This window comes from Onychomys torridus, chromosome 5 (assembly GCF_903995425.1).
Source record: "Onychomys torridus chromosome 5, mOncTor1.1, whole genome shotgun sequence".
NCBI classification, from domain to species: domain Eukaryota; kingdom Metazoa; phylum Chordata; class Mammalia; order Rodentia; family Cricetidae; genus Onychomys; species Onychomys torridus.
Genome location: NC_050447.1, coordinates 13,143,919 through 13,166,797, shown reverse-complemented (window position 1 = coordinate 13,166,797; position 22,879 = coordinate 13,143,919). Strand labels below are relative to the sequence as shown.

General features: G+C 39.1%; 1 protein-coding gene across 1 annotated transcript in view; it reads left to right on the top strand.

Moving 5' to 3' along the window:
- Itfg1 (integrin alpha FG-GAP repeat containing 1) overlaps positions 1-22,879 on the top strand; it is a 152,786-nt gene that overhangs the window by 57,536 nt on the left and 72,371 nt on the right. The window contains exons 7-8 of the mRNA XM_036186693.1: positions 16,996-17,057; positions 21,100-21,181. Coding sequence (XP_036042586.1) covers positions 16,996-17,057; positions 21,100-21,181 — 144 coding nt within the window. The remainder of the gene's footprint in view (positions 1-16,995; positions 17,058-21,099; positions 21,182-22,879) is intronic.

Genomic DNA, 22,879 nt, shown 5'->3' with positions numbered 1-22,879 from the left:
CTTTCTCCCCCTTCAAGAGTGCCCTGGGGTAAAAGTGGGAGGGGGTCTCCTACAACCTAGGCCTCACCTCCAAACCATATACAAGCCCTCTAAGGCTGCCCTATCAAATGTTTCTGACCAGATAGGAAAGTCCATCATGCTAAGCAAAGAGTGTTTAATTAGTTGACTTATGAACTGTTTCAGGCCCTTATGGCATATACTTTCAACTTCTGGACCAAAGATTGAAAGAGCATGTATCAATAATTCTTTTGCAGGATGGTAACAATGATTAAAATATCTAATTTTCAAAAAAGGGCATTCATTTCTGGGTAATCAAAAACTCATAGAGTTTATCAAAAGCTCACTTACCTTTTATGAAATACCAATGAAGCCTGGTGTGGTGGCTTACATCTGAAACCCCAAAACTTGGGAGGCAGAGGCTGGAGCTTTGCTGAAAGTTCCAAGCCAGCCTGGGCTAGCTACATTGTGAGACTCAGTTTCAGAACAAAAAACAAATACTAATGAAACTTGTTCAGAACAAAATAAGTAACTTTGGATTCAAACCCACTTGAAAACACAGTAATATAGCTATATAATTAGAAAAGATAGATAATAGAAAGGAGATGGCACAGTGGATAAAGCGTTTGCCATGCAAGTGTGATATCGAGTTCAAATCTTCAGATCCCGTGAAAAGCCAGGAACAGTGTTTCTATGTTAAGATGGGAAAATCCCTGAAGCCTGTGGCTCAAAGAAAGTGGAAGAGAGACAGAGTACTTGAGCCTATTGTCTGATCTCCACAAATGCACCATGGCATGTACATACCTGCACATAGAAGCGCACACACACACACACACACACACACACACACACACACACACACACACAATTTAAAAAAGAAAAAGAGCAAAGCAGTACTTTCTCTTTCCCTTTTTGGTGGTTTTGGGAATCACACCTAGGGCCTCATACATGCTAGGCATATGTCCTACCACTATGACGCTAGCCCCAAATGTAAAGACATACATACCCCTGGTCCTTTTCAAAAATATAACTGTACAACTACATCAGTTACTTTTCTAGTTACTGTGCCCTAATACCTAACTACAGCAATTTAAGAAAGGAAAGATTTTTGGCTCACAGCTGAGAATATATGGCATCATAGTGTGGAAAGCTTGGTGGTAAGAGAAGGTCTGGGCCCTAATGATGGGATCCTGAGGTCAGTGCTTGTTATGTGGTAATACCTGGGAGAGGGAGAGGGAGAGAGGCAGAGAGGGAGAGAGAGACAGAGACAGACAGAGACAGAGAGCGAGCGAGCTCAAGCGCTGGAATTGGGGCCAGGCTATTAGCATTTGGTCATTTAACTGCTCTGAGTAGGGGTCTCCTCTACAATTGCAGGAAAAGTCTGAACTGAATTCACTGTAGGGGCCTGCCTGAGGCCCCTCTGGGAGTTTCCCAAAGACTGAGGCAAAGTATTACCTTGTCTGTCCCTTGTTGATCTACATTCATTGGTCCAATGTCTTCCCTTACCACACCTTCTACATACTCCTGAGGAAAGGGGCATTCTGTTGCCATTGTTCCTTGAAGAAACATTGTTTCTAGAAGTGCCCTGTTTACAGTCCCTTTTCAAATGTCCTTGCTTTCCACATCCAAAACATCTAACATTCCTCAAACCTCTTGAAATTGCTTCTCCTACCCACATATTATCATGATCATGAGCCTCAACATTAACCGTGTCTCTAATCCAATCTTCCAAGGGTGCAGATCTTGCCTTTAACGGCCTGATTATTCTCTTGCATGCTTCATGTGCATTCTCAAAAGCCAAAGATTCAATTATTATCTGGCTAGCTTCTGAATTTGGGACCATTCTCTTTACTGCTGAAGTCAGTCTTTGTAAGAAATCTGTGAAAGATTCTTTTGGGCCCTGTATAACCTTTGTAAATGACTCAGTTTTCTTCCCTGGTTCCTCAACTCTGTCCCATGCATTCATGGCTGCCATTCGACATAGAATTAGAGTTTGCATATCATATAAACATTGTGTTTGTACTGCAGCATATTGGCCTTCTCCAACAAGCTGATCCTGGAAGATTTGTATACCTCTATCACTACATTGTTTTGCTATGGTTTTAGCTTCCTGTTTGAACCACATTTGCCACTGGAGCTGCTGTCCGGGTTCTAGAACCGCCTGTGCCAGCTCCCGCCAGTCCTGTGGTATAATTCTATTATAAGTCGACCAGGAGTTTAACATTTGTTTTACATATGGAGAATGCATGCCATAAGATACTATTGCCTCCTTAAACCTTCGTAAGTCTAACATTTCAACTGGAGTCCAAATATTTTGTGTAGTCATTTGACCAGGCTGCTGTTGTATGGTTACCGGATAAATTAAGGGTGATTGTGTGAAAACAGGCTTTCTTTCTGTAACCTTATAATCCAATCCTGAAACAACTTCACTGTTAATTTCTTCTGTCTGAATCTGAATTTCTCTATAATTCATTTTAACAGGTTTAAAACGTTTTTCTAAAATTTCTATCCTGGCACTTAAATTGACTGTCTTTTTAAATTGTAAAATAAGGATAAGAAGAATAATAATGTACATAATTCGATCAACATTAATCTTCTCATATAGTTGTTCCATTACCATACTGCCTAAAATTTCAAACAAAGCCCAATTTTCTTCCAATGTACACATAAAACCCATTTTTTTTTAATGTGGAAAAAAATCTCTTTTAAATAGTTTCCTTTAAAATATCTGATATAAATGACTTACCAATTCTGCGCAGAACAGTAGAAATCTGAGGGAATTTCCAAACAGCTACCTAGCGTCCGAGGTGGGAATACAGAGAGAGAGAGAGAAAGAGAGAAAGAGAGAAAGCGTAGCCACGTTCTGGCTAAAATCTTGAATCCAGCCGCTTCAATGTTCCGGTCTGAGCCGAGTCGAGCCTGGGCTCTGGCTTCCTTAAGCTCCGACCGACCACGTGCGCTGGCGTTTCAGCCAAAGCAGCCTATCTGCAGTTGCGTGTAGCTACTGCAATTAGCGGTAGCTCCCGCAGGCCTGAGTTGTTTGTAGCATCGGCTTTTTAAGCAAGTAACTCCAGCTGCGGCGCCTGAGTCCTAAGCTGAGCTAGGCCTGGGTTAGACCAGGGCTAAGCCGGAGCTAGGGAGGCAGGCCCACCCAGGCGGGAAGCCGGACCCACTGCCAAGGCAAGCGGTTTTTTAATGAATTCTTGCCACGTTGGGCGCCAATTGTAGATGTATCCTGCTTGTTAAATAAGAAACACAGAGCCAGTTGCAGAGTTAAAAACCACGAGGTCAGAGCCAAAGCAGAAAACCTTACCCTTCACTGCTTCTGCGGTTCCTCCTCTCCGCAAGAGACCTACTTCTGTGCGTCCTGTCTATTTAAAGACTTTCTGTTCTCCTCCCTCATTGGTTGTAACCCAGCCACATGACCTCCTCATCACTGCCTGTTTGTACAGACCTCCAGGTCTTCTATGGTTGGTATTGAAATTAAAGGCGTGTGTCTGCTATGCTGGCTATGTCCTTGAACACACAGAGATCCGCCTAGCTCTGCCTCCCAAGTGCTGGGATTAAGGGCGTGCCCCACTACTGCTCGGCTTCTGCTCTGGCTTGCTCTGACCTCAAGGCAACTTTATTGACATACAAATAAAATCACATTTCAATACAAATAAAATATCACTATACATGTGTTCGTGGCCACTCCAGGATAAGCAAAATCCCATCTAGCCTTGTAGCCAACCATCCTTGCTGAAATGGTGAGCTCTGGATTCAGTGAGAGACCTTGTCTCATACCAAAGACTATTGGGGTCCAGCCCCTAAGTAGCCTTTTCCCAGGGTTCCCAAAGAGACACGACCAGTGGTGAAAATTAATCTGAGGGATACTGAATGAATTTAAGTACACCAAGCTCTTTAAGTCCATTCACTTTATTCTTCTAAGTCAAAATTCACCCATGTAGTGGGAGTACTGGTTTATGTGCACTTACAAGCAGTCTGGCAATGTGAGGTTTTCAGGGTCCTTAAAAGGAGCTGAAAGGGTTCATACCAGGAACAGTGATTGTCAGCTTCATTAAAACCCAAAAGGGGAATGGTTAAAAGAGGTGGGGTCAAATCAGAAAAAGGGAATTTGTGTGCTCAAACTACATTCCTAGAAGTGGTTAGGTTAAATGTTAGGAGTTATGTGTCACTAATAATTCATGAGTAAAATAAAACTGCCTTTTCTTTCCTTTGGAGCCTTATCTGTGTCAGTTTAATTCAGCTGTGCTGTTTTCTGGCATGGCAGGGGTAGCTAGGCAGCCTGTATCACATTTGATGTACCTGGTATGAAAAGGCCCTTTTGTTCTGAGTTAATTGTTAGAGGGGAAGTCTAAAGAATACCACTTGGGCTATGGAAAAAAGAAGGGTCTAAGCTTAACTTGCAAGAGAAACAAAGCTGTGTACCTAACATCTGCTTAACCTTGGCTGTTGTCTCCATATGGATATTTACCTCAATTCAGGACACTAGCAGGTGGTCTGGAATGCTTATTTTGTCTGCTGTCTGTCCTTGGATGTTTGAAAGGTATCTCAAATAAAATGCTTTTGTCTAGAGATGGCCCTGGCCTTGGATACTTGCTAAAAGGAGATGATTACAGAAGGCAGACATCTGATTCTAATGTTAAAAAAGGTGAAACAAACACCTAGAAGAAGGAAGTCTTGCCTGTGTGATTGTTGTGCCTAAAGAATTATCAATCACACTGTTAGAAGAATCAAATGGGAAAGCTATACTAGCACACATGAAATTCAGTGCAGGAGACAGCTGATGTATTCAAAAGCCAATAGCACCCATACTTCCTTGAGTCTGGCTTCCTCTGGAAAAGTCCTTGACTCTTCCAGGTAATAGCTCTATCATAATCACTGAATTCCTACTTCATAGTTCTGCAGCTTGTAGCAGTCCCAAAGCTAAGTTAGGAAGGCTAGAGGAAGACACCAGTGTAAAACAAAGAGGTGCTCATTGAAAAGAAGTTTCAACATTAAAGGGAAGGAAATGAGAAGCTATGTGGGGGGTGAAAACACCAATATTCACTTGTGCATCTATGAAATTGTCAAAGAATGCATTCATACTTCAACCTCTGACCCCCAAATGCATCCATGCATGTGAGCACTCACATACATGTGCACATGTACAAGTGCAGAAGGATATTATTTCTGCCCAGCATACATGTCACTTCTTGATGCTTTCCCCAAATTTATCCAAGCAGATAGTGTGCCTATTTGAATAGGATCTGTTAAATTCTGGCACAGCCAGTGCTACATATTTACCAGTTTGTACATCTGTCTCTAAGGACCAGGAGTTCCTCAAACACGAGACATTCTTCATTAGTGTCTCTGTGATACCTGTTTGAGTGCTAAGCATATGGAAGGTTCTTGAAGATGTTGGATAGATTAGTGGATATGATGTGCAAAAAAGAAAGAAAAGAGAAGATCACTTACTGTAAATGCACCATTTCTCAGCTGGAGAGGAGCCTCAGGATGGCTCTCACTTTGTATGACCTTCTCCAAGTCCCCAGGACTGATCACATTGCAGATATTTTATCATACTACTTTAAGTTCAGCACACATGCTGTCTAAACTGTGAAATACTATGTTCCCTTAACATCACTGTCATTCTGTCCTGTAGAAAGTTCCTTAGTAGTGTGTACACAGGGAACTGTGAACAGATAAGAAAATAAGAGGAATTTTTGGACTAAACTAGCTAGAGATCTGCTGGCTCATCCTTAGCTACATTTTGGGTTCAAAGCCAAAATGTGCTGCATGAAACCATGTCTCATAAAAACAATAAATTGCAACAACAAAAACTTATTTTGTATTTAACTATGCTTTCTGTGGATTTACAAAAATAAGTGGCTATCCTTAATAAATCTGTTGTGTTTTGTAGTTTATTCTGATCTAACAATTGTTACAGAGACCAACAGCCTCTATTCATAAATCTTTTAAATATTTCTTATTATTGGGCTGGGCTGGGGTGGGGTGGTACTTGAGAATCACAGCATGTGTGTGGAGACCACAAGATGACTAGAAGGAGTCAGTTCTCTCTTCCCACCATCAGTCCCAGGAGTTGAACTGAGGTACTCAGGCTTGACCACAGGCTTTATACTCCAAGCCATCTCTCTAGCCCTCTACTCATAAACTGTAGAGCATTTATCTTCTTGATTAAAATGTGTGACTTTCAATTGAAATTGATTTTACTTTATTTTTAATGGTTAAAATTTTTTAGTGAAGAACTTGCAGATAAAAAAAAAAGTTACATGGTGAGATTAACTAGAGCCAAAGTCTATATGTGTCAGTGAACTTTAGTGCAGTTAGAACAACTATTCTGTTTCATGTTGTGTTTTACACTTTCACTATCAAATATATTTTTACGTGCTTATCTACCACCAAAGCAATCATCCGTTGTTGGCTGTTGTGAGTACCACTGCTATGAGTGCAGATGTCTCCTATATATTGGTTTCAATGCTTTTGGTTATATTCCCAGAATTGGAGACTTGAATAATATACAATATTCTTTTCTCTCTCTCTCTCTCTCTCTCTCTCTCTCTCTCTCTCTCTCTCTCTCTCTCTTTTCTTTTTTTCTTTCTTGTGATTTTTTTTTTGCGGCCCTTCCACACTGTTCTCCATAATAGCTATGATTCACACTCCAAAACAATACAGAAAAATTTCCTGTTTTCTGCCTGTTCTCCCAACATTTTTGTTCTTTCTGATAATAGTTATTCTAACTGTGGAGAGATATCTCATTGTGCTTTTGATTTGTAGTTCTCTGATGACTGATGACATCGAGCATTATTTCTTATATTTACTGGTCATGTACACTTGTTTCTTTTGAGAATGTATTCCAGATCATTTGCCTATTTTTAAGTTGTACTATTTGCTTAATGTTGCGTTTTTGTGCCTTTTCTATACCCAGATGTACAGCCAGTATTTTGTTCTTTGATCTTAATGTTTCCTTTGCTATTTGTTTATTTTTGCTTTTAATTTTTATACCTTTGGGTCATATCCAAAAACATCACCTGTAACTATTTGCCCCGTTTCCCTTCTGGCATTATAGCTGTGTAGTTTCAGATCTTATATTTTCATTTTTGAAGCATTTTAAGTCAGTAACCTGTATCCCCACATTTGTTGAAGAGGCTATACTTCCTCCATTTAACTGTTTTGATGCCATTGTTGGTAATCTGTGGGTCTCTGATGGAATTTCCATTTTCTCCCACTGTTTTGTGTATGATATTGTCAGTACCATGCTCTCTGGTAGTTTGTCTTGAAACTGGGATTGTGATGCCTCAGCTTTGTTCCTGTTACTCATGGTTATTGGTTGTTTTGGCTGTTCATCCTCCCTTGTAGCTATATATGAGTTTCTCCCTTTAGATCTAATCTTTGCTGTATATAACTGAGTAAGACAGTGTTAGGAGCATATCAGTTTGCAGTTTACCTCTTCCTGATAATCTCTTAATCATTGTACAGTGGCCTTCTGTGTCTTTTTACAATTTGTCACCTAAAGTCCATTGTATTTATGTATACCTGCCGCTCTGTTTTGTTTTCCATTTTGAATTTACACCTTCTCTCACCCCTTCATTTTCGTTTTCTGTATGTCCTTCAAATGAAGTCAGCTTCTTGCAATCAGAGTATCATTCATTGGTTCTGATTTTTACCCTTTCAGGAAGTCTGTACCTTTTAACTAGGAAATTCAATGCATTTATATTTAAATTCCTTGCTGCTAAATAAAGATATGCCCTTGGCATCCTTTTGGGATATTTTCTGAATGTTCTGGAGATCTTTTGTTCCTTTCTTGTTCATCCTTTTCACTTGGTTGTTTTTCTATTGATGGGATTTGATTATTTCTTTTTCTGTGTATATCTGCCTTGCTGGTGATACTTGCATGTCTGCATAACTTCATGGTGGTAGTTCAATCTTCTGCTTCTACTATAGGAGTTTCTTAAGTATTTCTTATAGAGCTGTTATGGTAGTGGTAAGTTGTTTTGTCTTTTTCTATTTTTTATTTTATATGTATGGGTGTTTACCTGCATTTTTCATGTACCATATATGTGCCTTCACCTAGAATTGGAGTTACAAATGGTTGTCAGCCATCTGGTGCTAAGAATTGAACCCAGGTTCTCTGCAAAACAACACATGCTCTTAACAAATCTCTTCAGGCTCAGGTTCTCTTGGTTTTTTCTTGTCTTAAGAAAAATCTACTTTTCCTTGTTATCTGAAGGAAAATTTTGGTGTGTATACTATACTACAGTGGTATTTTTTTCTTTCTTTAAGGACTTTGAACATATCATTCCATTCTCTCCTGGCCTGTAACATTTATGCAAAGTAAATCTGCTGTTAGTGTAAAGAGAATCCCTTATAAATAATTGTTTTATATTTAGATTTCTGTCTTTGTCTTAGATTTTTGACAGTTTTGACTATGATATGCCTCTGAGAGGGCTGCTATTATTATTGTTGTTGTTATTATTTATATATTTGAGTCCTATAAATGTCCTTTTCCTGAAGATCAAGATTTATAAAATTTTCAAAAATAAGTTAATTAACTTCTCTATACCCCTTCTTTCCTTTCCTTCTCCTTTTGCTTCATAGGCAACTGAAATACACATGCTTCTTTGGTTCGTGATCTCCCATAAGTGTCAAAGATGCTTTTTAAATAATTCTTCTTCAATCTGTCTGGTCTCCATGCTCAGTAATCTTACTTTTGTCTGATAGTTTTTCTGCTCAGGCAGTGCATTGTTTTGGAGGTTTGTTGTTGTTGGTTTGGTTTGGTTTTTTTAGTCTATTGACTCCTTAACTACAAATTTTCTGATTCATTCTAATTCCCCTTGCTGGATTTCTCATTCACATCACAGCCTGTCTTACCAGTTTCTCTGAATTGACTGACTGTATTCTCTTGTATTTTACTGTTTTCACATTCTTTAAAGAATGTATAACTTTTTATTATATTTATGTGTGTGTGTGTGTGTGTGTGTGTGTCTGTGTGTCTGTGTGTGTGTGTGTGTGTCTGTGTGTGTGTGTTTGCACTCACACACATGCTTCAGTGCACCTGTGGAAGTCGAAGGACAATTTGGGGAAGTCAGTTCTCTCCATCTATCATCTGGGTCTTGGGGATCCAAATCTGGTCATCAGGCTTATAACTTTTTTTAGCCACATCTTGCTGGCTCTCTTTTCTTATATATTTTAATTCTTGAGAAATTGGCCGATCTTTTCTTTGTGGTTATCATGTTTCTTTAGAGATGGCACATTACCTAGTTGGTTTGTTGGGCTTATTTGTTTGTTTGTTTGTTTGTTAGTATTGTTTGTGTGCATTTGAGGATCATTTACCTCTACCAATTTTATGGGATAACTTTCAAAGTAAAAACCTTTCTCTTTGTAATATCACCTAAGGTATCAGGTTGTATTAGCTTCCATTCCAGATGTTTGCTTTAGTGTATGTCCATGTAACATTTTCAGCTATATTAGCCTTGGCAGTGTCTGTATTTGCTGACTGTTGTTCTATGTGCTTTATTAACCCCTAATAAAGTTGTTTACTTCTCTCTGAACTCTGACTCTGCCACTGTGGCCAATGCCCAGCCCCAAACAGTCTAATGAAATGGACTGTTATTTTTTCCTCTGGTCCTCTGGTGTGAAGGGAAACACAACAGGCCCCTCCAGTCTGTGATCTGGTGACATCCCAGGATGCAGACATCTTGTGAGATGTGACTTTCTGTTCAGAAGTTCTGCCTTATCTTGTTTGCCATTGAGACTCCAGCCATGCTTTTGTTTAACTGTTTCTTCAGTTTCAAGATTTCCTTGTAATAGTTTGTAATATTTTTCCCAATTCCTCATTTGTTTCACATTTTCTTTCCTAATTTGATAGAATTACTTGTCTGTATTCTCTTGTAAACTAGTTGGATTTCCTTGGAATCATCACTTCAAAGTCTTTATCATGCCCTTTTTTTTTTTTTTTTTTGAAGCATCGTGTTGCCTTGTGTTTTAATAATTGCTGTTTTACTTCATTGATAATTTGCCCATCTATAGAAATTAGTTCTTACCAATTTTTATAAAATCTCTTTGATGGTAGACCACATTCTTCTGAGAATGAGTTTGCTGTTGATTTCTTAGTTATCTTTGGGGTTGATTTGTTAGACTTGGTTTCCAGTTGGGCACTGTGGTAGAGTCTTTTTGAGCAGTGATCGATGGTTTGAGTCAAGGAAGATAGCTTGGACAAATGAGGTTGGAAGCACTTTAGTAGCAGAGAGAGAAATAGAGCACACAACAGTGGAATGGACCCTCTGTGCGGCGATTCCAGGGCTGTTGAAAGTGTGAGGTATGTCCCCAGAATCCAGGGCTGAACACTGCCAATACAAGGGCTTCTAGCAGTCACTAGTGTCTCTGGTATTGTTATCCTTAATAGATGAGTCCTTAAGCCCTGCTTGAACAAACTCCATTGACAGTGTGGGTCTTTTGGTAGTTCTAGGAGTGGTGCTGCTATATGGCCCATGATAGAACCATCTGGAAGCAAGGACCAGTGAGACACACATCCTCGGTTTTCCTGATAACACAGCATGATAGTAGCCAGCATCAATTACAGGAGCCACACAACACAGGAGGTTCATTCTTAAGAGTGAACTACACAGGGACAACATATTATGGCCAGGCATAGAGGAAGTTGGGGTTAGAGACTGCTGTGTTATTAAGTCTAATGGTAGCATATAACAACAGCAAGTAATAAGAGGACAGAGCCAGGTTCCTTGGTTTTCAGAGCTGGGTCATTGACCCCTGTTATGCTAAACAACATGTTTTCCATAATGTAAGACATTGCATAAGCTTGGATACTAGGGTCATAATTGCACTGCTGAATCTAATTGGGTTTGTGAGTTTACAGCCTTTTTTGTACAAGTAGTTTGCTATGTGTTTGGGCTTCCAAAGATGTGGGGGATACGTGTGTGTGTGTGTGTGTGTGTGTGTGTGTGTGTGTGTGTGTGTGTGTGTGTAATGTCTGTCCTCTAGGGTAATATTAATTCTAACAATGGTTTGGTTTTCAAGATGGGACCATGCTGCAACAGTGTTGACCTGGGCACTGGAAACAATCCAAGTTCTTTGTTTAAAGCAAAGTTACTGTGCCAACTCTAGGCAAGTCCTCTAACTGGGAGAGCTCCATGGTTCTCCTGAAGCTAAAATTGATGGCCTCCTCACCAATAAATAGTATCTGCTAGGCTGTCTCATTTACCCTTTCCACTATTAGTGAGTCTTCCCAGACAGAGAGCCTGAATGGAAATTTCCAGTACCTTGTTCCTCTTTCTATGTTGCCAGCCCAGATTTCTGGGTCTTACCATAGTTTCTGAGTCTCCCTCGTTGAGAACTCATGTCTTCCTTCAGCCACTCACCTTGAAATGCTGCTGTTCCGTTGTTGGAGCTCTGCTGGAAGAGCTGACCACTAACCGCCTCGATTCAGCCATGATGGAATCATCCACACTTAGTATTTCATTTCTAACCAACCATGATTAACCATCATGACCTTTTTGTCACATTGTCAATTGGTATGGCCATAGCTGTCGAATGCATTGTCCAAAATACTATCTCAAGACAGGGAGAGATACCTTTGCTGGTCTAACTGTGCTGTTCATCACATTAGGTGGTCCAACTCTACATTCAGTCACTTTGGGTAGCAATTGCTATTGGTTTGGTTCCCTGGGAAACAGACTCTGAGAAGCTCCTACATAGGAAGTTTCATTTTAGGAAATATTCTATTAATGGATGAGAAGAAAAGGAACCAGAGTTGTATTTTGATCCAACGTCACTTAAAATTTCAACTGACTATAACTACATGCAAGCTGTGAACATGGAGGCAGTGACCACACAGGGTTACCCTGAATTCTTTGTGGATCCATGCTCTTGCCAGTGAATTGACAGGTTATTGAATGTGGGTTTCTCAAAACCTCTTCCAAATACTGACTACTTAGGGCTGTCTAGGAGCAGAACTACCCACAGCTCCTCAGGTAAATCCTTCACTCCTGAGAGGTGATCTGGGAGCATCCATTAGCATTATCTTGGGTGTATTTTCTTTCATTCTATTGTGTAACTTACTCTTACCCATCAGAGAGAGAGAGAGGCTTTGTTGCTTTGTTGACTAAACTTTTTTCTTTTTTCTTACATTTATTTATTGTATGTGTGATGAAGTGGGGTTGGGGGTACACCCCTGTGGAGGGCAAAGAACAATTTACTAGTCAGTTAGCTGCTTCTACCATGTGTGACCTACAAATCAAACTCAGGTTATCAGTCTTAATGGCAATCATCTTTAGCCACTGAGCCATCGTATAGGTCTCTAATGTTGTTTTATTTATATTTTAGAATTTCATACATAAGAACTAAATTTATATCATTTCCACCCCTTCCTCTTCCCTTTCCAACCTTTCTCATGTCTCTTTCACTATCTATCAAATGCATGACCTAATATTTATTTGTATGTATATATGTATGTATATATGAATACAACCTTTTGAATCCCTCTGGTGTTGTTTAGGGCTGACTACAGGGTTGACCTATGACCTATCTAATAGAAGACTGATTCTAATATTTATGTGTGCACATATACACACAGACACATACGTGTGTGTGTGTGTGTGTGCGTGCGTGCGTGCGTGTGCGTGTGTGTGTGTGTGTGTGTGTGTGTATACAGAGAGAGAGAGAGAGGGAGGGAGGGAGGAAGGGAGGGAGGGAGGGATACAACCTTCTGAGTCCAATTAATATTGTTCATGTGAAATGTGTTTAGGGCTGACTACGGGGGTGCTTCTGACTATCAGGGTTATCAGGCTTGTTGCTGAAAAAGACTGATTCTCCCTCTCTGAGTACACATCAGTTGCCTTAGTTCTTCATTTAGGGATATGGCCTTGTGAGAGGCCACCTTGTCATGTCAGTTGGTGTTGTTACTGTTCTGGTTATTGCTGCAGTTTCATGGATGCAGCTTCCCCATCATACAGAGAAGACACTGTCTCATAGCTGATATCCTAAAGATTTTTTTCTAATAGTTATTTTATTCACTCTGAAACATGATTGATTCTTTATAATTAGTTATCAATAATTAATCATTTCTATTTTATTTCTCCAAGTAGTAAACATTTTTTCTATAACCTTTTTACATAATTCAAAACCAAATGAGATTTTTTTAAAAATCTATCTACAAGGCACTTCAAGTATAGCTTTACTACACTTCCTTATGTACCTGTAGTGCTTTACACAGTTTTAACAAGCAGCTAGTGAAACTATAAAAATAGTAGCATTGTATGTTATAGTTCTTAAATTTTTCAAATATGCACAAAGCAAGAAGTTAATAATTTACATTTTATGCAATCATTAAGCTAAGACTCATCCAGCAACCAGCAGGAAAAAGGAATTGTCTACTAGGAGTGGTAATACATTGCTGGCTGCTATCTACTATGTGTATTAACAGAGTAGCTCCAGGCCCCTGAAGATCTGCAGTGAGTCTTTGAATCTTTGTCCAGAAGATACTAGCTCCTTTACCACTAAACAAGCCCAGCGTTTTAGCAACATGTGCCATTTAGTCTGAAGAACTCTGATTTGTGCCCAGTTGTCCTGTAGAAGAGTCATGAGTGCCTCTCTTCTACATTTACTGCTTTTAAGGATCTCAGGATTTATATCAAATGCCTCTGTAGTGATTCCGATCTGTGAGTAATAATCTTTATTAATCCCAAATCACATTAATATGCTGATTGCTACCTTTTCCTTTCTATTCTTTCTTTTTGTTTGTTTGTTTGTTTGGGGCGGGTTGTTGTTTTGTTTTGTTTTTCTTTTCTTTCTTTTCTTTCTTTTTTTTTTTTTTTTGAGCTGAGGAGCGAACCCAGGGCCTTGTGCTTGCTAGGCAAGCGCTCTACCACTGAGCTAAATCCCCAACCCTTTGATTTGTTTTTCAAGACAAGATTTCTCTGTGCATTCCTGGCTGTCCTGGAACTTGAGCTGTAGACCAGGCTAGCCTCAAACTCAGAGATCCACATGCCTCTGCCTCCCAAGTGCTGGGATTAAAGGCATGTGCCACCACTGCCTAGCTATTGCTACCTTTTCAAATCATTTAAAGGCATTATCATGTACATTCTTCTTAGTAGTAGTCACCATGACCAGTGTATTAGTCAGAGTTCTCTAGAGTAACAGAAGTTATAGGAAAAAAAAAAATATATATATATATATATATATATATATATATAAAATGGGATTTATTAGAATGACTTACAAGCTGTGGCCCAACTAGTCCAAAAATGGAGGTGTATGAATAGAAGGTCCAAGAATACAGTGGTTACTCTGTCCACAAGGCTGTCTCAGCTAGTCTTTAGTATATGCCAGAATCCCAAAGAAGTAGATTCTAATGCCAGTGAAGGAATGGACTTCTTAATGAGAGCAAGAGCAAGCAGGAAAAGAAGAAGGAGGAGGGGGAGGAGGAGGAAGGGAGAAGGAGGAGGAGGAGAAGGAGGAAGAAGGAGAAGAAGGAAGGAGAAGAAGGAGAAGAAGGAGAAGAGGAAGAGGAAGAAGCAAAAGCAGAAGCTTCCTTCTTTATCTCCTTTACATTGACTTCAAGCAGAAGGTGTAGCTAGGGTTAGAGGTGGGTGTTACCACCTCAAAGATCTGGATCGGAACTGGATCTTCTCACTTCAAATGATTTAATTAAGCAAAAAATCATTCACATGTGTGCCCATCCATTTTGGGGTTTAGTTAATTTCAGGTATACTCAAGTTTACAACCAAGAATAGTTATCAAAACCAATCACAATTTAATTACTCAATAATAATTTGAACACATACTCTTTCCAAGTACATAGAAACCACAGATAATCAATTAAGCAAGACTCCCACACCCAAGAAACTCCAAGGACATATGTGAATTCAGAATGTCACCATGGAGTAACAATGGGGAAAATGCTGTGCCTCTAGGAAAGATCTGGAAGGAAAGGGAGAAATTTTGAGGAATTCATTTACAAGGTGATTCTGAAGTATAAGAGTATCGTAGTCAGGGTTTTTACTGCTGTGATGAAACATCCTGACCAAAAGCAACTTGGGGAGGAAAGGGATTGTTTGGCTTACCCATCCATCCTAAGTCACAGTCCACTGAGGAAACCAAGGCAGGAGTGAAACTGGGCAGAAGCTGACATAGAGGCCGTGGGGCAGTGCTACTTATGGGCTCCCTCTTCATGGCTTGCTCAGTCTGCTTCCTTATAGCACCAAGGTCACAAACTCAAGATGGTACCACCCACAATGGGCTGGGATCCTCCCACATCAGTCACTGTTTAAGAAAATGTTCTACAGGCTACATCCCAATCTTAAGAAGGCATTTTCCCTATTGCAGTTCCCTCCTCTCAGGTTCCTAAAACCTGTGTCAAGTTGACATAAAACTAGCCAGCACAAAGAGCAAGTACAGATGGGATGCATGTGTAGATGCAAGTAGATGGGGAGAGTACAGTAAATGCAATGACAACCGCTCTGTTAGAATTCGTCCCTGTGTGAGAAGTAGGGAAGGAGCAGAGAAGCAGATAATGAGGCTTTCCCATGGAAGATGGAAGATGTGTTCTACAGTCAGAATAAAAGGGATGAAAACAACTTTGCATTTGGTTAATTGTTCTAAGTGGACAATGCGTAGCCAAATGAGAGGAGATTGCTGGTAGGTTTGTCATCACTAAAATCCCAAATGTTGCCAGATAAATGTGAACATGACTATATTACCCAGAGTATGCCTGTGACAATACAGGTATCAGTCATCTTCATCAAGTGCTATAATTCTCTGTCTAGAGGCAGAGTGTCTTCAGACTGATTATAGCAAATGCTGAGGCATTTGATGTGTGGACATAAAAATTATTCTCCCCAGAGCCAGGAGTCTGAGTTCAGCTAATTATAACCAAGCTATAATAATTATATATACCACCTTCATAAACTTGTATAAAATTTGACACAAAGTAATAAAATGTGACTGCTAGTTTTCTAAGCATCATGTTGGGGAAAAGCATTTCTTTAAAATATTCGTGGTCTGGAGTCATAATGAATAATAGCAATATTAGAGCATATGAGAGTGAAACCACTTTAAAATTCCAAGAGTCACCTACTAGGCTTCAGACCTTTAATAGTCACTAGGTAAAATTGCTGTTATAAAAAAAATTATATTCCTCAAATAAATGCTCATTTGCCTGAATTTGGCATTAAGAAGTGTTTGATTTCACTGTCAACCTATTGTTTCCTAAAGACATTTTACCCATGCACTTTGCAGTCACTTCCAGTAGTATTAGTTTAGTTTATGAGGACAATCCTTTTGTTACTCAAAACAGTAAGCTTGACTTACTGCCCACTTAATGTGAGCTCTAAGATTTTGGGTGCTGAAATTGAACGTGGTGCTGGACCATCCTGTGATAGACAGAGGCAGCTTTAAGGGTGAAAATGTAAACTGATTGTGATCGAAATAGTGTACCTTGAAATAAAAGAAGATTAAGAGCCAGATGTGGTGGCGCACGCCTTTAATCCCAGCACTCAAGAGGCAGAGGCAGGTGACTCTCTATGTGTTTGAGACCAGCCTGGTCTACAGAGGGAGTTCCAAGACAGCTAGGGCTACATAGAGAGACTTTCTTAAAAATAAAATAAAATTTTAAAAGCTGAGACCAGGCTTGTAGGTGAAAGATGGTGGTTTATTAACGTGTATAAACTGGAGTTCTATCCCCATCTCTACAAAAAAGAAAGAAAATAATTGTCCCAGAAAAAACAGATTGTTTTCAGAGGTCTCCTAGCAAATGTGCTCTTAACAATGAAGAGTACATACATTTTCCTTAATTGTTCTATTCAGGGTCATCTGCATTTTTAAAAATGTGATCAAATTTGCTAAAATGTAATCAAGCAATTTATGTTTTGGTAGAATTATATTAATAACCATTCTCTGTATGGCACTTCCTCCTGCTTTTAAATGTATATACATCAGTATGACTACAAAAATTTACATTGCTGTTTGTTTTCTTTCTAGATTTATTCCTCACGACATTGTCTGCCTCTAATACCTTCCAGTTTGAGATATGGGAAAATTTGGTAAGAAATCATTTCTCTGAAACATTTTTGAATTCTCGCTTTGCATAAAGGCACACAGTCTTATGAAATGAGGTCACTGTGATCATGTGGTTGGTTGCAGCGATAAAGAGAAGAGCATTCAGAGCCTTTGCCTGCATCGCTGCACTCAGACTCCCAAACACTGAAGGAAGGGGTTGCTTAAGCATCAGGTTCTGCAGGTCTGTAGGCATGACTGCCAATTAAAGCAATAAGCCTGCTCTAATGGGGATGTTAACAGGACCCCTGCTGGCCTGTCAGCTGTTGAAAGAGGATACTGACATTTAATTTTTCAGCTTGATGATTTGTGAACTTTTTTTAAAAAAGTAATTTTTTTTCTCCTCACCTTTAGGCTTACATAATTATATGGAGAATTAAATAATTGGGAGAGATAAGAGAAGATGAGATGGCATAATCAAAATATATTATACAACTATATGAATGTGTCAAAAAACAAAATTAATTTTTAAAAGAATAATTAAAAACAAGTTACAATTTACTGCCAGGTTGACTGAGATTAAGGAGTCTTTCCCCATAGTTGTTAATAGTTAATAAGTTTTCAAGGCAGTTTCATGATTTGATTTTTAGCTTAATATAGGTCATATGAAAGATAAATTAACAAAAAAGCAAACCACCAGAAATATCAAAGCTCAATTTCAAGCTGCATAATGGAAAGTAGAATTCAAGGCCAGTAAAAATGGCCAACTCTGTGGCGTTTGTCATACATTAGTCAAGTACGAAAGTCTCATTCCTCATGGAAAACAGACTAATAGTCTGCTCAGTAGAATATTTGCGAAGAAAGCACATAGGTGCAGAGTAGGCATCAAAGTTTAGTTTTAGACTTTTTGATTTCCCACCTAATTACTCCTGAATATCTGATTGTCTTTTATTCAGTCCAAATTAAAGCCATTCCCTAGATTTTATGAGAATTCTGATAGTAAATAATCAGTTCTAGCAAATGTACAGCACCAACTCATAGGAAGAGATTGCTGGAAAGTCACATCTTGTTTTGTTTGTTTGTTTGTTTGTTTTTCAAGACAGGGTTTCTCAGTGTAGCCCTGGATGTCCTGGATCTTACTCTGTAGCCCAGGCTGGCCTTGAACTCACAGAGATCCACCTGCCTCTGCCTCCCAAGCACTGGGATTAAAGGTGTGCGCCACCAGTGCCTGGCCTTTTTTTCTCTTTAGTTGTCCCCCTCCCAAAGGAAAGTCGTTTCTTATCACTGGGCCAATGATATTGCCATGATTCCTGGTCAAGCAGCATCAGAGCCTCCGACGGCCTCTAGGTGACTCACTCAGTCGGTTTTAATAGGGCAAGGAAAGGTGGGGAAAGATGGTGGAGTGCACAGTAACCTTGGTCAGTCAGTGTCCTGGGTTTAAAATGTAACTGCATTTCTGTGTCTGATGACAGAAATCTTGTTGGTATATTTCTTATAGTTGACACTAAGACTCACACTACTAAAGAATACTTGCTTGAAGATGGCCTTTCATTCCTGCCTCAAGTAAATCTCAAGCTGAGAGCACACAAGACCTGTTTGACTAATTTACACTCGGGATGGGCAGGCAAGCCTTGATACAAATAAGTAGATTATGAAACACTTTTACATGCACAGGATCCTCTCATCATAGCCTGATTTACAGGTGCTCAAGCATAGCAAAACAAGGTTCGTGAAGAATACAGATTCTTGATTGAGATCATTTTTCTTTAAAATTTTTTCCTTTAAAGGAAACAAATATTTTTATTAATATAAACTAAGTTGTTTTAATAAAGTGACAGGGTCAATGAGTAACCATCAAAGTAAAAATTATTCAAACACTTGGATAAAAAGTTAGTCATGGTGATACATGTCTTTAATCCCAGCACTTGAGAGGTTAGGCACACAGATCTCTGTGAGTTGAGGCCAGCCTGCTCTAAATGGCACATTCCAGGCCAGGCAAGGCTATATAATGAGACCCTGCCTCAAGCAAAAATCAAAAATAGAACAAACAAAATAGCCAGGGGGCTAGAGAGATCACTCAGCTGTTAAGAGCAACAGCTGTTCTTTCAAGGACCCTGTGTTTGAGTTCAAATCTCAGCACCCACATGGTGGATCACAACTCCAGTCCTAAGTGATGCTACCTTCTGGCCTCCACAAGCACTGCATGCATGTGATGTATAGACATAAATGCAGGAAGAACACCCATACATATAAAATAAAAATTTTAATGTTTTTTAAAAACACAAAATCTTTTTAATTAAACACTTGCTAAAGATGGAAAGACAGGTTTGATTTAGAGACACTACTTACAATGAGACTTTGATGTAGGTACGAGAGTAATGAGCTCAACTACAAATACAAAAAAAAAAAGTGAAATTTTTATAGCCAAGAAACAAAAGAATGTTACTAAAAGGAAAGAATGATCTTTGTCTGAACTCACTTAACAGGATTCTAGCTCAAGGCAGGCCAGAGCTATTAGTTAACTGAAGGAAGTAGGGGTTCTGACCAACCTAACTTAGTTGCATTTTTTGTAATTCTGTAAGGATGGAGATGAAAGACCAGGTTTGAGCTAAGTAGAATTCTTAAAAGAACCTAACAGAAGTTACACAAAGAGAGACCTTGTGTCAGTACTCACTAAGTAGATCACTAATATAAATGAAGGGAAATATATGTTGAAAATTAACTCAATCAGATAACAGTATTCATAAAATAGCTGGCCAGTTTTAGTGAAAGACTGGTCAAGTACTTTGCAGTAATTTATCAGTTGATCAAATAGAACCTCAAATATATAAAACCACATTAACTAGTAGAACACTGAAGCTGCTGCAGCAAGACTTTTCTAGAGCATATGCATGCTCAGCTCAGTGATCACACTCTGAGAAATCCAGATATGTGGACCAGGAAGACAGCCAAGATTGATATGCCAGTGACACCTCACCAAGAGACGTGATGAGAGATATGAACCTTACATTACAGGAGCCAAAATATGAGGAACAGTTGCCTCTCTCTGCCCCACCCATGATTAGCAGTGAAGGCTTTAAGAAAGAGTCAGCTTTTGAAATGGCTAGTAGGGTTTTAGTGATGGGAAATCAGAGGAGAAAACAGGCAAGAAGTGATGTGTACAGAAATCACCAAATGCATTCAGAGAGTCGAAGAGGGATGATTTGAAATATTGAAAAGTAAGATTAGAAAAGCTGCCGTAGACAAGATTAGTATGGTCTTGACTTCTACTCTAAGTAATTAGCTCTTTAATAGTCTATCAAGACGCTATCAAGCTGGGCAGTGGTGGCGCACGCCTTTAATCTCAGCACTTGGGAGGCAGAGCCAGGTGAATCTCTGTGAGTTCGAGGCCAGCCTGGTCTACAGAGTGAGTTCCAGGAAAGGTGCAAAACTACACAGAGAAACCCTGTCTCAAAAAACCAAAAACAAACAAACAACAAAAAGAAGCAGCTATCAAATGGTTTCAGACTGAGAGGAAGATGAATGAACGGAGCTTTTGTTTTCCCAGTTACTATGGCTACTACTCCATATCAGATAGTTTGATAAAGAATACCTGGAAGTGGCACAGTAATATGAGCAGGGTTCACAGTAACTTAGGGGAAGGTGAGTTACCTGAAAAACATGTTAGAAATGGATGAAAAAACATAGCTATCAGAAGGTAGGATATATATTAATGTAATGGTAACTTGTGCTATGTTTCTACCACAAAAATAGAAAGGGCAAAGGAAATAACAGATATAGAGGGAGGAAAACCATAGTTTAGAAGAGTCATTCACAGAATTGATTAGAGGTGTAGAACTGGAGTACAGGGGTGATAAGCATCATGGGACAGTTGCAAAGAACAAGCAAGCCACAAGTGTCTTCTGTGGCTTACTGTGACTTCTCTGATAATAAAGGTGAATAGGGCATTGGGATGCTTTTAGAGAAAGAACAAGAGGATTAAATTATTTTTCTCTTGAGTTTTTCACTTGACAGATGAATGCATAATGATGGCCTAATTGATAGGTTTTTCTTTTCTTCTTTGTCTTCTTCTTTTTTTTGGTTTTACAGGATGGAAACTTCTCAATCAGTAGTGTCTTTGAAAAACCTAAAAACCTGGTGGTGGTTGGACAGTCAGCATTTGCAGACTTTGGTAAGACTGCTTTTGCCTCTCGGTGCCCCACGCTCCCAGTTTCAAAACACAGCAACCAAGGCTAGAAATGATCAAAGAACAGGCTATCTCACTTCTGCCTTCCCTGCTCTCTCGTATGTGCTTATATAGTTAAATAGTAGTGAACAACTTACAGAATGATAAAGAAGAAACTAAGTTGAGAGTTTACTACTCAGTAAAGTTTTTTTACCAAAACAGTTGTGAGAATTTTTTCAGAGAATTTCTTAGTTTGTGTAAAATTGATTCTATCTTCAGTTACATGAACAACTCCATTAGAAAAGTCATATAATTTTACAGGATCATTAACTCTTACAAATTAAATGCAAAACTTAGACCTTTATTATACTTAAATTGCTATACTAAAAACAATGTAATAAAGCAGAAGTTTTGCAAGTAAGAGTCTTGCCTTTAAACAAATACAGTGTAAGTGGGAAGACCAAAGATAAATATCCCAAAAATAAATACAAGAACAATGAAAACAATCACTACATATAAGAGGGGAAAGAGACTATAGTTCTTTTCTGAGTATGGAGTTGATACCACAGGAAAAGTGAAAACCAGCACATGGCTGGTCAATGGGAACTTGGACTGGACTTGGAAGTACCTATTAGGTTCATCTAAAAGTCTGTGGTAGCATGTAAATGGTATGTTAGTGACCAGTAAACATACCAGTTTGGCTTGAATAGAGAGTTTCTATAAAAATGTAGAAACATACAGATTGACTAAGCACTTTGGGTTATCAAAATGATTACAGTTAAGTAAAGACTAGTTTTATCCTGAATAATTTGTGGCAAATAGAACTGTTTTGCAGAATTGGTTAAAACCACATTTAGATATTGACTTCCAGAAATAAAGTTGAACAGAGCCTTTGCTCTAGTGGAATGTGCTTTAAGTAAATGCTTCCCAGGCCTTGGGGAGACTATTGGTGCCTCGAGTTTTCTGTCCAAAGAGAGGCAGCTGGAAGCAGTTTTAGGACACTTAACTTCTATCGATGGAAAGTAGTCAGGGATGGAGTTACAGCCACATGAGTAAACAAAGAGGCAAGTGCAGGAACCTCTGAAGGAAGTGCCAGGAAGTCAGCTAGTTGTTCAGACACTACCATAGATGAAAAGTACAATTGTTTTTCATTTGTCTTTAGGGTTGGTAGTTTCATGTACATGATTGTTTTGCTGTCATGTATGTGTGTGTAGTGCATGTATGCCTGGTGCCTGTGGCAGTCAGAGGGTGGCGCCAGATTTTGCCTGACCTGAAGATAGAAAGCATTGTGGGCCTCCATGTGGGTGCTGGGAATGGAGCCCAAATCCTTTGCAGGAGCAATAAGCACTGCTAACCACTGAGGCAATTCTCCAGCCCTCTTAAAAAGTAAAATAAATATATTCTGGAAGACTTAAAGAATAATAATAGTACAATGCATAAAGACATGTAAAAATTAAGTAAAGGTAGATTGCATACTTAGGTGCTTTAACCCTGTCACATTAATAAAATATATAGAGACAAAGCTGGAACATTTAGTAAGTCTAAGCAGAGAAATAAAACCAAAGAAAGTTGGAGAATCATGCCAGAGCCCAAAGATCAGGAGTTAAATGAACCCTCTAGGGAAGGCATAAAACAAAAACTGACAGAGGACAAAAGATGGCAGGAGAGCTCATGGTAGGCCAGAGCCACCGATATGGAAAATGT